The 14,466-nt window shown below is 40.3% G+C and overlaps 1 protein-coding gene across 2 annotated transcripts in view; it reads left to right on the plus strand.

Annotated features, from left to right (window-relative positions):
* Plod2 (procollagen-lysine,2-oxoglutarate 5-dioxygenase 2) overlaps nt 1-14,466 on the plus strand; it is a 65,579-nt gene that overhangs the window by 19,836 nt on the left and 31,277 nt on the right. For both annotated transcript variants that reach the window (XM_034484193.2, XM_034484194.2), the window contains exon 2: nt 12,402-12,493. In XM_034484193.2, coding sequence (XP_034340084.1) covers nt 12,402-12,493 — 92 coding nt within the window. The remainder of the gene's footprint in view (nt 1-12,401; nt 12,494-14,466) is intronic.

Consider the following 14,466-nt stretch of genomic DNA (forward strand, 5'->3'; position numbering starts at 1 on the left):
TGTAAGAAGTGTTTGCAGAGTTCACAATTCTCAGGATTTCTGTTAGAAGCTGATCACATGGGATATTGGGTACACTCTCCAACAAGAGTGACGGATGTCTTCATTTACTGCTCGAAAAAGTTTCTACCTTAGCTGCTGACTGCCTGGGTACTGCAGAGCCTGGCCAGTGCTCAAAGTGGATATGGGGTTGGCATCCTGCCCTGTGTGTTAATCCTTTGTGGATTTATACACAGATGTTAGATTGCAGTCATAGAGCTATTGTATGAACATCTGTTTTAAATGTGTGTCATCTTTAAGACTAATTAATGCTTTTCTATGTTCTTGTGGAGTCATCTTAGTATTTGAACAACCACATGGCCTGCCGTTTATTTCTACAGTATCATAGCAAGAAAGTAAATGAATAGTTCTATACAGAAGACAGGGAAAGAATGGAGGGGCCAGGGAAAGGAGGCTAGCTAGATGAACCTTTGACCCAGTCTTCCCTCCTCAGCGTTTTCTGCCTGCAGGAAATTCCTTGTCAGTGAGCTTCAATGGCTATATTCCAATCCTTGTAAGAACTGTCTTAGTAATGACTTAAAGTGGTGAATTTACTCAATGTACCAGTGACTTGTTTATTTTACTCTAGTTTAAAATGAGAAAAAGTCTCTGCATACTGACTGCTCAGTCTGGTGAAATTCAAACTGATGGGAAGTATAGAAAAGCATTGGGTGTTGAGGAGAGCTCATTCCCCACTGTCACACAGTGTAGTGAAACCCACAGTAGCATGTTGCAGTTTCTTGCTAGTTTGCTGAGATTCTCCTGGGAACAAGAAAATATCAACACAAGAAAAGCTATCAGGTTATTGTCACATTCTGGGTTTCTTAGGATCTACTTTGTCATTGTAAGTACTTTTAATTTAAACGTTTTCTTGCCATTTTCTGGGCAAGTCATCTTAAATAATTTGGAATTCCTTCTTCTCTCCCTTCCTCACAAACTTAATTTAATATATCAGTTAACTTGTTGAATTTTTCAAAACACTCCTCAATCAGTTGCTACTCACATTCTTCATTGCTGCTCCTTGGTTCCAATCATGATCTTTAGCCTAGAGTGTTGTAACCGCCCCCCACCCCCGTCCTAGTCCTAGCCAGCAGTGCCTGAATTTATCCTTGTTTCTTTCAGCAAAGCCAAGCAATCCTGATAAATATTAGTGATAATGGGTGAGAAAGCCACATTCCACTGCACTAAGCATTTTGTCTGGCCTCAAATCTTGGATCCTGTCACTTCAAATATATTTTATTCAGGGCAGCATATTTGATGTGAAATAGAATGTTTAGAAATTGAATTTAATGAATAATAGGTAAATGTTATTGCTGTTAGCAGATACTAATCTTGGCCTTGTATTTTATCCCTGTTCTCAAACTTCTGATAGCATTGCTGTCACGATTAAAATCTGTAGTGACCTGTGAGGCCTTCTGTAGATCACAAGCAGTTCTGAGTTTTGCGTGTACCACATCTTCTCTTGCTTGATATCTTCTGTCCATGTATATGCCTGTCTTGTCCTTTCCCAAGCCAGAAACCATGACTTACTTTTTACTGATTGTTGTTTCTTACTAGAAAACTTCCAGAAGATTACCTGCATCGCTCACAGCCTCCGCGTTAGACTTTCCTCTCAGCGTGCTATGTGTATGACTCAGAATTGCAGCATTGCAGTGGCCACGACTCCCTGTGCTTCCTGTGCATGTACCTTAGAACAGAAAGTTATCTGAAGTATTGTCCTTGGTGTTTGCTTCCCCACCCCAGTAGCAATGATAAGACACTGTCTGGTACACATGCTAGAAGACAACACATATTGAAGTGGCTGATGACTTTCTGGCATCTTTAAACTGTTTATTCCTTACTTGCAAACCGCACAGGACAGCATCTTCCCCTGTCTGTGCCTGGTACTTCTCAAAGCTGTGCATGGTATTTTTCATTTTGACTTCCAGATGCCTTTTCTCTCAGTGACTGTGTTTAACCATTTCTTTTCATTTTTGAATGCAGAAGATGGGAGTCTCTTGCCTCTATTTCTTAGTATTTAAATCTTACTCTTTCTTCAAGAACCACCTACAGTTTATTTCTCCTATGGAATAATCCACATTACTCTTCTTCTTCCTCCTCCTATGTCTTGTTGCATCTCACTGTGGATATTTGCTGGCATACCTAGATTACTAGTTTATAATGTAATCCCCATTTCAACTTTAACAGTATCTCCTGGTGCACAGAAATTCACTTCCCAGTAGTTCTTTACACACAGTGAGGAGAATTGTGACCCAGCATCTATGTTTAAATGAGACTTTGGATAGTTCTGGCACATGTTCATGTCTGAGAACCAGTTGAAAAGGACAGTGTATGAATGGAACAGACTGATGATACCTGAAATTAGGGAACCAGTTGGTAAATTATTATTACTAGCACTGAATTGTCAGGGATCAGTAGTCCCTAGGAATAGAAAATCAAGAGTGAAATGGGGGCCTAGAACTCCAGTGTTCCAAGAATGAATAATATGGTTATTTCTCTGAATGTATCATTAAATGGGAGATGTCCTGTAGGACAAAGAACCGTCAATGAGATGAAAATAGGTCAGTGTTTACATCTGTGGTTTAGACTTTGGTCTTTTGAGCACATTTTGGATAATAGATGGTTAGCTGCCTTGCTTCCTGCGGACTTCACAGTGGGGAGATTTGAGACGGGCAAGCTAAATGTGGCACCCATGGCTTCATGGGATGGGTGAGAACCTAAGGTTCTGGATTCATGACTGGAATAAGACAAAGAAACTGGTGACTGGTGGGAAGAAGTAAAAGGACCAACTTCATAGAAAATCTTAGAATTGTAAAACATGGACACTGAGAGCGAGGGTGCTGTGCTCTTCAGGAAAAGGGTAAGTGGTCTCGAGTGTAGGGGTTGCTTTTGAGGGACAAGTTCAATATATATCACTAAGGTCAACAGAGTATCTTCTGGGAGGTACTTGGAGTATCAAATTACTCCAAGTGTTTTACGTGGAGACAGGCCATGTATTCTTTTATCTCTTGGTACAGGACTAATGGATTGGAATGAAATGCTTGGATTACCTACTGTTTATGAGCATCCATTAACTATACATGTGTATTTACTGTGTGGTTCTAAACCCTTTGATTTCCCTCTCAGTTCATAACTAGGATAAAATATACTTGAACTCTGCTCTTGGTTCTCCTGCCTGCTATAAGTTGAGATGAACCACACACCTGCCTGCTATAAGTTGAGATGAACTAAACCACACCAGTCCCTCCTCGTGGAATCGGGAGGCGTATGGAATCCTTTCCTTTCCAAGAAGCATATATTTTTGCTCCTTTTGCCTTGAACACTCATTATAAACCTGACCAAAAGCATCTAGTAACAGTCATGCCACAGACTGAATGCTAGGCTGTCATGAAATTTACCCTGTCAAATAAATAAGTTAATTGTTTTAGAGTTCAGCTTCATTCCTATTTCCAGGACACAGGGAGAATGTCCTCAGAATATAACCTGAGTGGCCTCCAGCCCAGCTTTTAGTAGTCTTTGTTGCTTCCTGAAACCTCATAAACAGTCTTTACGGCCCATGTTTCTGTCAGCATCCCTTGCTTACGGCACTCTAGGGTTTCTCTGCATCTGCTGGAAAAGTCTTCCACAAAGCAGTTCCTAAGGGCTGTGAACTACATGTTCAGTTTTATCACACTCTGAGAACCCTGGGTTTCTCTCTCCTGAAATTATTAATTTTCTTGCTGCTGTAACAGCATTCCTGATACATGCAACTTAAGGGAGGCCTGGATTATGCTAACTATGGTTACAGAGGACTTTAGTCCGTCATGGCAGAGAAGAAGTAGCATCAGGAGCTCCCCCATCTGTGGTGGAGAGCAGGACACTATGAGTGCAGACAGTAGGAGGCTGACCAGGAAGCAGAGAATGCCCCAGAAGCAGGGCCAAGCCATATGCTCAAAAGGTCACTTTCTGGGTTTGGCTTTTCCCGGGCTGACCTAACCTCTTAAAGTCCCCCAAATCCAGGCCAACAGGTAGAGACTAGTTGCTCTGTGCCTTTGGGGGACACTGCAGATTCAAGTCATAATAGAATTGAACTTGGAATAGATATTGTATAAATATAGTGTACCTGTAGAAATATATGTACATTACGAGCAACTGTATCTTCTTAAATGTTCTGGAGGATAGCTGTGTTTTAAAGTAGCTTAACTAAGTCCACAGCATAATGGTTCAATATGTTATAGCTTATGTAAACCAAATTATACTGTTGTTTCATTTGGAAACAGCTCAAATATATGTAAAAACCCATAAAAGGAAATTATAGATTAGCATGTAAAATGTGCTTATGTATAATAATATATGAAATACCCACTTGTGTGGTGTTGAGGTTTCTTTAGAAGCAAGCAGCAGAACCAGGTTTTTTTAATGTCTTGAGTAGGAACCAATCAGATGTCTGGAAATATATTTTAATTTCATTATTTACTCCAAAAGCTAAATTATAAAGAAGGAAATATTGATCATCTATTTATATCTATAAAATAAATTTTTTTAGAAAAATTATGTGCCTAAGTGTTTTGCCTGAATGTATGTCTGTGCACCAGTTGTGAGCTTGATACTCAGAGAGGTTAGAAGAAGGTGTTGGATCTGCTGGAATTGGAGTTACAACAGGTTATGAGCCCCACTGTGTGAGTGCTGGGAATCAAACCTGAGTCCTCTGGAAGGGAAGCCAGTGCTCTTAACCATTGACCCATTGCTCTAGCCATATATGCATGTATGTATGTATATATATGTGTGTGTGTGTGTGTATATATATATATATATATATATATATATATATCTCCCTATGCTGGGCAGCTCATAACTGCCTGTAACTCCAGTTCCAAGGAGATCCAAAGCATCTTATCTCTGAGAACAGCTAAACCCATATGCAAAGATTTCCCCCAAAACACACACACACACACACACACAATTAAAAATAAACCTCTACAAATTATTTTGCTTTATTTAAATATTCTTAATGAGATGTATGTACATACACACACACATATATATACGTGTATACACATACACACATACACACACACATATATATATATCCACACACACACATATATATGTATACACACACACACACACACACACACACATATGTAATATTTGACTTGGCACAGTGAAACTAGACTATTATACTTTCTGAAACACCCCCAGGCTGTTAACTTTTTCAGCAAGATGAGAGTATGACAGTTGGTAGCAGAGCATACAGATGATTTTTGTGATGATTGTAGTCATCCCACAGAGGCCTAGTCTGGAAAGGTGGCTTTGTGAGGAATTTGGGAGTTAACGTTTGTAGCCCTGAGTTATTATGTAATATGCTAGTCCATATTTTTGTAATCTCTTACATGGAAACTTCTTTTGAATAATGTGAACTGAAGCAGCAGGAAGGTGGTCTAAAGATTCTGACTTCCTGGAGAAGATGCTGTAAAACCTTAAAGACAGAATGAAGCTGAGCTGCTGCTGCTTAATTGAATGTTCTCGACTGTACATAAAAGGTAGACAGGGCGGGCAGGATCACCTGCTTCCACTTCTTACATTATGCTGTGAATCAGGCCAGGCCAGGAGTATGCTAAACAAGCACTGTAATGAAGAACCGAGAAACAACATTCCAAGCTCGGCAGTCCAACCCGTTGAAAATAATTCTGCAGTGTTCTCTTAGAATAGCAGGGTAGAGGAAACAGCTACTCCCTTGTAACTGAAGATGAGAAGTGAAGTTTAGGACTTTGTTTCATTAAGTTTCAACAGCACATGTTTCTGGATCTTTTAATTAGATCATTCTCTTAGAGCATGGTCTCTTAATCCCAGCACAGCTGCAAGCGGCCCCTGCTGCAGGGCAGCTCTTACAATTGTGTGAGCTAGTGGGAATGTATGTTATCTTTATCTGTGTTCCTTTCTCCTGGTCCCTAAATGGTGGCCCCTGTGGGGGATATTTTTGATGCCTGTGTAAAATATGGAATAGATAGCGACATCTTAAATGTATTTCTACAAGCTACATAATCTGCTTGGAGAGTTCAGAAAGGCAGTTTCCCAGTCTCTGATAAAGCATTTGGCCAGCAGATGCATTACTCCACACTGCTCAGAGGAAGTTCTCACTTCTTTCTATCTTCGTGACTGTTCATGTGTCTGAAGCCCTGGAGTTCATTAATGTATACTTTTTCTATCGGGCGGATGGTTGGCAGCCTTTTGTGTCTTTGACATTCAAATAATATCTAGTGTTCACATTTTGTGATATGTGGAGGTATCAAATATGCTGTTACAGATTCTGGAAAGTTGCACTGTATTTGTTGGATCTAAGGGATAGAGTGCACATTCATTTTCTCATGTAGCTCATTTATTTTGGATGCATCTTACTCTTATTGTTGACACATCTTCCTCAACTAATTACTCCTCTCATAACCACCTCTCTAAAATTATGCAGAAAAACCTAGTTTTTTTCCCTCTCAAATGAAATGAGTTAGTGCAAAAGGTGGTTGATTACTTTCTTATTTTTTCCTTTGTATCAGGGTAGGAAAACATCTCAGTCCCTAAACTATTATTACATGGCATGACTTCCAGATCTCTTGCTACCCTGGTCAAACCTCACACAGTCAACACTTCCCGACATAGCTCACCAGTGTCTTGTGACTTCCCACCTGGGAAGGAGCTAGCACATGTCACCTGCCTGACTAAGATGGCTGTTCTCTTTGCTGGTTTGGCATGTGTTGGCTGTTTCTGAGCCTGTGCTCAGCCTCGTGAGGTTTTTGTTGTTGTTTTATGTCACAGTTTAACTCGGGTTTTACGTGCCTGAGTTGCGAGTCCTTTAGCATGCTCATTCTTTGGTATTTGAACTTTGTTTTCACATTCTAAACTCCAGAAGAAACCTCTTGGATCTCTGTGTATAGCTTTTGGCTGTCATTCAGGCTTGTGTAATTTTTATTTCCATGTTTCTGGGAAGGGATTACTATGGATGTGAAGGAGTGAATCCCTTCATTTTTCTTCCTGTCACTTATTACATTGAACTTGGGGTCCTTTAACATTCGATAACATGTTTAATATTACATTTAACATGGGTCTGCGGGAATGGTGAGGGAGTGTTGGGGGTGAGTGGGGGCATTCTTACAAAGTAGTTCTGAATGGAATGCATTTTGTACAGATTAGATAAGTTATGTGTCTTGAGTCTTATTAATCTTAAGCTTGTAACTGTTGTTACAAAAAGGGCATGAGCTTATCTGAACTAGGCATTGTGTTATGGCCAGCTAGTCTCATTTTAATTTCTGTGATCAGTCATTGTAATCCCACTGACATAAAGTATGTGGCCAACAATATATTAAAACTTACATCATAGAGTAGGACAGAGTTTATCATTTCAATCTTTACCTAATAATCACTTTTACTATAAAATATACTAATTGTGTTTTTATTTGCAATATAAATAATCTACTTGCATACTTTAAAAATGTCTTTAAGCACCCATAGCTCCATGAAGGTTACTTTGTTTTCTGATCACGATGTGGCTACCTACAATAATATGCAAAACAAATGGGTATGTATAAATATATTATCAGAAAAATGGTATGGAAAGGAAAAGAAGTGCATTTAATACATGTTTTAAAGTTTTAATTCTAGTACGTGTTCAATTTTATTTGGAGTGAGTATATAGAAATGTATTTTGGTCAGGCAGTGGTGGCACATGCTTTTAATCCCAGCACTTGGGAGGCAGAGGCAGCTGGATTTCTGAGTTCCAGGCCAGCCTGGTCTACAGAGTGACTTTCAGGACAGCCAGGGATACACAGAGAAACCCTGTCTTGAAAAACCAAAAACGGGAAAAAAAAAAGTGTGTTTTGTTTGGCAGTCTTTGGGAAGAACTGTCATAATCTCCTTAGTGATGTCTATCATTTCTTGCAGGTATAATCTGTTTGCCTCAGTCTGGGTCCAGAAGAGTTTGCCTAGAACATGCTGTGTACATGTAGGACAGATGATCATATAGCCAGTAGCTGGGGACACCCACCACAGTATGCACACTGCTGTGGTGATCAGTTTATCCTGGTTTGCCCATGGATTTTTCTGCTTCTGTAACCACATGCAGGACGTGGGGAAGGGAATGGGTGAACAGCCGACCCGTATTCCCTCTGTGAACACAGCTCCCTATATACTGTTTGTCTTACCTCGTGCAGTTTAGTGTGGAAGTGCAGATGAAACTGTTCCCCTGTCTCCCATTGTTCTCACTGAAATTACGATGGGAATTGCTCTTGACGCACTTTTACCTTGAGTTCCTTCCAACAGTTTCACAAGATAAAATGTTCTTCCCTAGCCACCTAGAGTGCAGTTACACTGTCGGCTGTAGCTCGGTACTTAGCAACGAAATGGTGCTGTAAGATCTGGGAAAACACATTTTTAAGATTTATTGTCTGTTTCTGGGCGTGTTCTTGTGACTGTATGCCATTGTGCAAGTGCTCCTGGAGCCAGAAGACAGTATCATATCGCTTGGAGCTACAGTTGTGTGCTCTTAACCGCTGACTCAGCCCTCCAGCCCCCAGAAAACCTTATCTTTATGTAATTTGTATCTCAAATGTAGTTTTAAATTGACTACTACCTAGCTACAGGATCTTAGGCAAGTCTTATTTTCTCTTCAGACCATCATTTTCTCCCCCCTCCCCCCCATAAGAAGTGGGTTTACTCTTCTGTTGCTGAAGTTATTTACATTAATAGGAAATGACTGTTTATGGAAGACTGCAGCATGCCTACCCTTCGCATGAATTCTGCTTCTGGCATTTGTTTGCAGTCTTCTCTATATGGCTAGCTTATATTCTGAATCTTGAAATGATGAACAATTGTATCATTTAATTAACCAGTTGGCCTTGTTGAGGCATCAGGTTCCTTCCTATACCTACCTGTCAGGGATGTGCCCAAAGGAGTGAGGATTCAGCCCAAGTTACAGAGATAGGAGGATAACTTGGGCTGAATCCTCAGGGTGTTTCAAAGCAAATGCAGCCTTGGAGACTCTGGAGGGCCATGCAGTAGTCTCCTAGTCTTTCCTGGTGTAGTCAAACAGGATGGGTTCAGTTACCCAGCAGCCAGTATGCATGAGATGTTGGTAACATGGGAAGCTCTCCAGTGACTCAGTACCCCGTTTTCACTGAGGACTTCTGACATACTCAAGCTCCTTACCACCATTCCAAAACCTGGCAGAAAATAAGGTGTTCAACACGAACCACATTGGACAGCTTAGGCACAGTGAACAATTCTTCAGGAAGGTTGTTCCTCTTGAAAATGTAGTAGACAGTATCTGGGGCCCAACTTTGCACAACCCTTTTTAGGCAGGCCTTTCTGAAGAGGGAAGCCTCTGGCTTACCATTCCTTTTCTGCACATTTGCACATATACCATTCTTCATTATTATTATTTTATTTATTTGTATCCCAAATGTGTTTCCCCTCCAAGTCCTCCCTTGAAGAATTCTTTTCCTGTCCTCCCTCCCCTTTGCTTCTGAGAGAGCCTCTCCCCCCAGGGCATCCTCCCTCCCTTGGCATCAAGTCTCCACAGGATTAGTCTCATCTTTCCCACTGAGGCCAGACAAGGCAGTCCTTCACTACATCACACATATTCTAAAGTTTGTTTTTGGCCCTGTGAGCCTTTGCCAAATAAGGCTGCCTTAAATACTGGAAACAAATGGGCTTTACAGATTAGCTCCTTGTTCTGCAAATAACTTGTTTGGTAGTATTAGCTAAATCACTTATACTATTTAACTCTTACTCTCCTCATCTGTGAATGCCAGGTAGTGCTATGTATTTTGTTGAAAATGAGTATTTTATGTACATGTATGCATGTGATCTATGAATTTGTCTATAAATCTACTCAATCAAAATTTTGTTACATGAAATATATATATGCATGAAAAATTTCTTGTACTCAATTATATGTACAATTTTATGTTATTTTGCATCAATTGAAAGTGAAATTAAAAAGTTTAGTAATCCACAGAATACCACACTACATACCATGAATAACCTCGTGGCGTAGTTAATGGTTAAGGACATCTAGACTCTTTGGATACAGGCTGGTTGGAGAGAATTTGATCATAAATTTAAAGTGTTCTAGGGAATTCATAATTACTCTTACTTAAGATTGTTAAGAACAGTATGCTATTAATGAATGAATCTTTAAAACAAAGACTGGATGCCATCCCTACTGCATATAGCCTGCTGCCTGGGAGCTTCTTTCTGCAGGCTCTCCTGTCTTTGCCTTGTGTCTTCTCTTCTGTGGGGCATGCTGGGACCCTTGTGCTGTTGCTGCTCCCAACCTCCTCCCTTCCCCCTCTCCCCATGTTCTGGACATCCAGCTCAGATGGTCAGCATTGACAACTTTTCCAGCCCTGGAAAATTTTCTTTTCTAAAAATAATAATTTAAAGATATTAAGATATGTTTACTCAGTGTCTTAGTCACTGTTCTATTGCTGTGAAGAAACACAAGCAGGTGACTCTTAACAAAAGAAAGCATTTAGTTAGGGACTCACTTATAGCTTAATCTATAAACATCATGGAGTAAGCAGACAGGAATGGTGCTGGAGCAGTTGTCCAGAGCTTTACAACCTGATCTTCGGGTACCTGGCAAAGGGGGGCTGGAGGTGGGTGGGGAGAGACAAACCGACAGACAGACAGACAGACAGACAGACACACACACACACACACACACACACACACACACACAAAGAGACAGAGAGAAAGAGACAGAGACACAGAGTCAAAGAGACAGAGACAGACATTGGGCCTGGATTGGCCTTTGGAAAGTCAAAGCCCACCCCAGTAACATCTCCTCCAGCCAGCCTACAACTCCTAATCCCTCCTAAACAGTTCCATGCCTGATGACTACCATTCAAGAATATGACCCTGCGGTGAGCATTTGTATTCCAGCATTCATACTCAGACCTTCATAACGACTGATTGATGTCTTTATCTTATTTGGAACATTTATTCAACCAAAATTTTGTTTGTTTGTTTGTTTGTTTTTTCAAGACAGGGTTTCTCTGTATAGCCCTGGCTATCCTGGAACTCACTCTGTAGACCAGGCTGGCCTCGAACTCAGAAATCCGCCTGCCTCTGCCTCCCAAGTGCTGGGATCAAAGGCGTGTGCCACCACCGCCCGGCTCAACCAAAAATTTTGTAAGGTAATACTTTGTAATAGAAATCTAGAAATGCATTATTTATCTTCATGGAAATGGGTTTTTCTTTTTTTTTGTTTTGAATAATGCATGTTTAGCTAACCTACATTAATTATACTTACTTTCTATAGTAAAATATTTTTAGAATTTGATAGGAAGAATTACCCTAATTTGTTATCTGATTTCTGTGATCCTAATGGCTATGACTAAAGATTATTTATGACTTAGGGGCCATGCAGGACCTTCTCGGTCTCCTTGCATCACTAGGCTGTGGAGAATTGCGTGGGATAGCTTGATGCTTACAATGTTGAGATGTTAGCTCAGCTGTCCTAGTCCATGACTGCTCTTAACTCTGGGATCAGGAATGCGCCACTCCTGAGTGCGTGCTGGGGAGGATGCAACTTTTATGAATTTTCCAGCATGCTTTTGCCGGATGAATATTGTCCCATCTGTCTACGGCACCTTTTATGGGTATTTGCAAACAGATCCTCAGTCCACTCACCTCTGTTAAGAAGATAACCTATATTAAGTTTGAGAGCAATTGTAAAAGTCAGCTAAAAGCTACCAATTTACTGATGGTGCTATTATCATCTCTGACTTTTGATCCAATTACTGTTTACAAAACTAAGAATAAATAAAGGATATAAATGCAAAGTCTTTTAAGACTTTTAGTAAAAGACCTTATGCATAGGAGGAAAAATACGACTTTTTAAATAGTCTGTTTTCACTCTGTTCAGCTTATTTTAGAGACTAAGAGTTAGTCTTGCAATTAGGTCCTCCTTTGTGAGTGTTAGTGCGGAGTGAATAGAGCTTGCTGAGGAAATAACATGATTATATGCCTCAAATCCGGGATGGTGTGTAGGTAACAGTGCGGTGACTGACGGAGTGATGTCTACAAAAGTCTTAATTAGAGATAAAATAGGCATTTTGTGAAAGCTCATCTTCTATATTTGAAACACTCTATTCAGGACCTGTTTTCCTTGAGCCACTAATGAACTTTCTTTTACCAGTAAAATAATTTCTTACTATATGAGCTAATCATTGCTGTGTAACATGGCCCATTTTATATGCCTGTTTTTTCAGTAGCTCTTCAGTTAACTAAACAAAAGCATTCCCATGGGATACTGACGTGTTTAATCACCATAATGTTATGGAGAAACGGCATTTAATGTTTTGCTAAACCTTCTTTCTTTATCTCTTCAGATAAATTATTAGTCATAACTGTAGCAACAAAAGAAAATGATGGATTCCACAGATTTATGAATTCAGCCAAGTATTTCAATTATACTGTGAAGGTATGTCTTTCAATCTTTGGACTTGCTGAAATATGTGCCTGAAGTATATTATCTAGTGGTTTATTTAAACATATTCTACAAGCAACAGAAATATGTATATATGTAACTTTCCTGACTTCTTTTGGAGGGTCATGTACACATATATTGTAATCAAGGTTTGACAGTAAATATTTTTCACTGAGTAAAGGGGTTGCCTGCCGTGGTGTTTTATTTTTATTTTTATTTTCATTTTATTTGTTGAAAACATGACTGGAAGGGAGCTTTGGGGTGCACTATTGATAGTTGCTTTTTCTGTTATGTTTTGTTTGGGTTCATTGGTTGGAACATTGCCAAGTGTCTTAGATGTTTTGTCTACAGGGCACGGTTCATGGATATGATCAGAGGTGACTTGGAGCCCCTGGTAGAGTACCAGACTGCCTTCTGTGAGATTGGCTCTTTTGATCCGGTTATTTATTTTTTGATACAAAGAGTATGCCAGCCATCTCTTTTCTAGAAAGAGGAGCGTGAGGAAGTATCTGAGAGACTGAAAAAAAAAAAGAAAAACAAAAAGAAGGAAAACATTGCTCCTGCCTTGGGAAGACCTGGGCTATTTTAGCGTGCAGTGTAGAGGACAGCCCTCCATTACGTAGCCACCAGATGACAAGGTGCGGATTTTCATGCAGAGTCTTAATGTTGCTGAACTTCGCTGGAAAGAGGTCTAGTGACAGCATCTACGTGTTTAAAGAGGCTAAGTGAGGAAGTACATGAGAAATATTGTTAGCATGCCTTGATGGAAACAGTGTATAAGTACAAACACATAAAGTAAGATATGCCTGGAACTCACTGGGCCAATCTTTAGGGCTCGATGTGACGAGAGAATAGAAAGTTTCTCATATGCAAGAATTAGGAAATTTGTAAGTGGTGTGCTGTTTGATCATTTGGGCGACCAAAGTGAGATACACATGTTTATGAGCAAAATTTGTTTATTTGTGAGGGAAACTTCTCCTAGAGTACCTATCATATCTTAGAGTCCAGTCCCATTTGTATACTCGAGATTTGGGCCCTCTCTTCGTCCTCCTGTTCTGTGGTCTAGAGGTTTCTAAGGCACATACTTTGTGCCAGTGAGATCTTCATTACTCGAAAGGAGCTAGACCCAGGAGTATCGTCAGATCAGTGAGTCAGAGAGTAGACCCAGGAGTCTTGCTTTCACCACTTGTCCATGTGGCTGATGTGCAGCAAAGCCTGGCTCCTCCCTGAGCTTGGCCTCAGATAGGCCTCAGATGTGGTTGGCTCAATGGCTCAGTATTGGAGACTGCAGAGGATCCTGGAAGGAATCTCAGCAGGAGCACTGATCATTCAGCAGACTTGCCCCCACTGCATCCAGTTCCACACTAACTTCACTTTGGATGTCTTTACCCCAGACATCCCTGCAAGCAGTAAAACATCTGAGGTTGGCTTCACTGAATTTGTTTTTATTGTGTTTCATTTAAATTCCATTCCCCTTTGATTCCCCAGATCTACTTGTATGTTGGGAGGGGTACACGTGTTGGTTGCATCTCTCTCTCTCTCAAAGCCAGGTTGTCAGTTATCAATTACAGTTCATGGTGAAGTGGCTGAGGCTGAGGCTAGAGAGTCAGTGCCTGTTTAGCCCAGACTATGTCAGCATCCCTTGCACTGGGTAATTCTTATTAACCTTTTGAGGCTGATACAAATGTAAAATTTGCTAAAGAAATAAGGGTCCTTTGTACTTGATGCTTTCTGTGTGTCTTGTTTGACAGGCCAGTCTAGGAGCCTCTAAGTATAGGAATTTCCTTGTAGATTTCCTGTCACATTAGACAGGTGAACTACAGGTTTCTTTATTTTGATTTAAGTCTGAAAAACAATGAGAACTCCTTTCTGAGTCGACTACTATAGGTTAGAATCAACTTTTAAAATGTCGTTTGGAATGGCATCTTAGTGGTGGATAGCATTGGAGAATTATGACCCTCCTGTGC

Source organism: Arvicanthis niloticus, chromosome 21, assembly GCF_011762505.2.
Source record: "Arvicanthis niloticus isolate mArvNil1 chromosome 21, mArvNil1.pat.X, whole genome shotgun sequence".
Lineage (NCBI taxonomy): Eukaryota > Metazoa > Chordata > Mammalia > Rodentia > Muridae > Arvicanthis > Arvicanthis niloticus.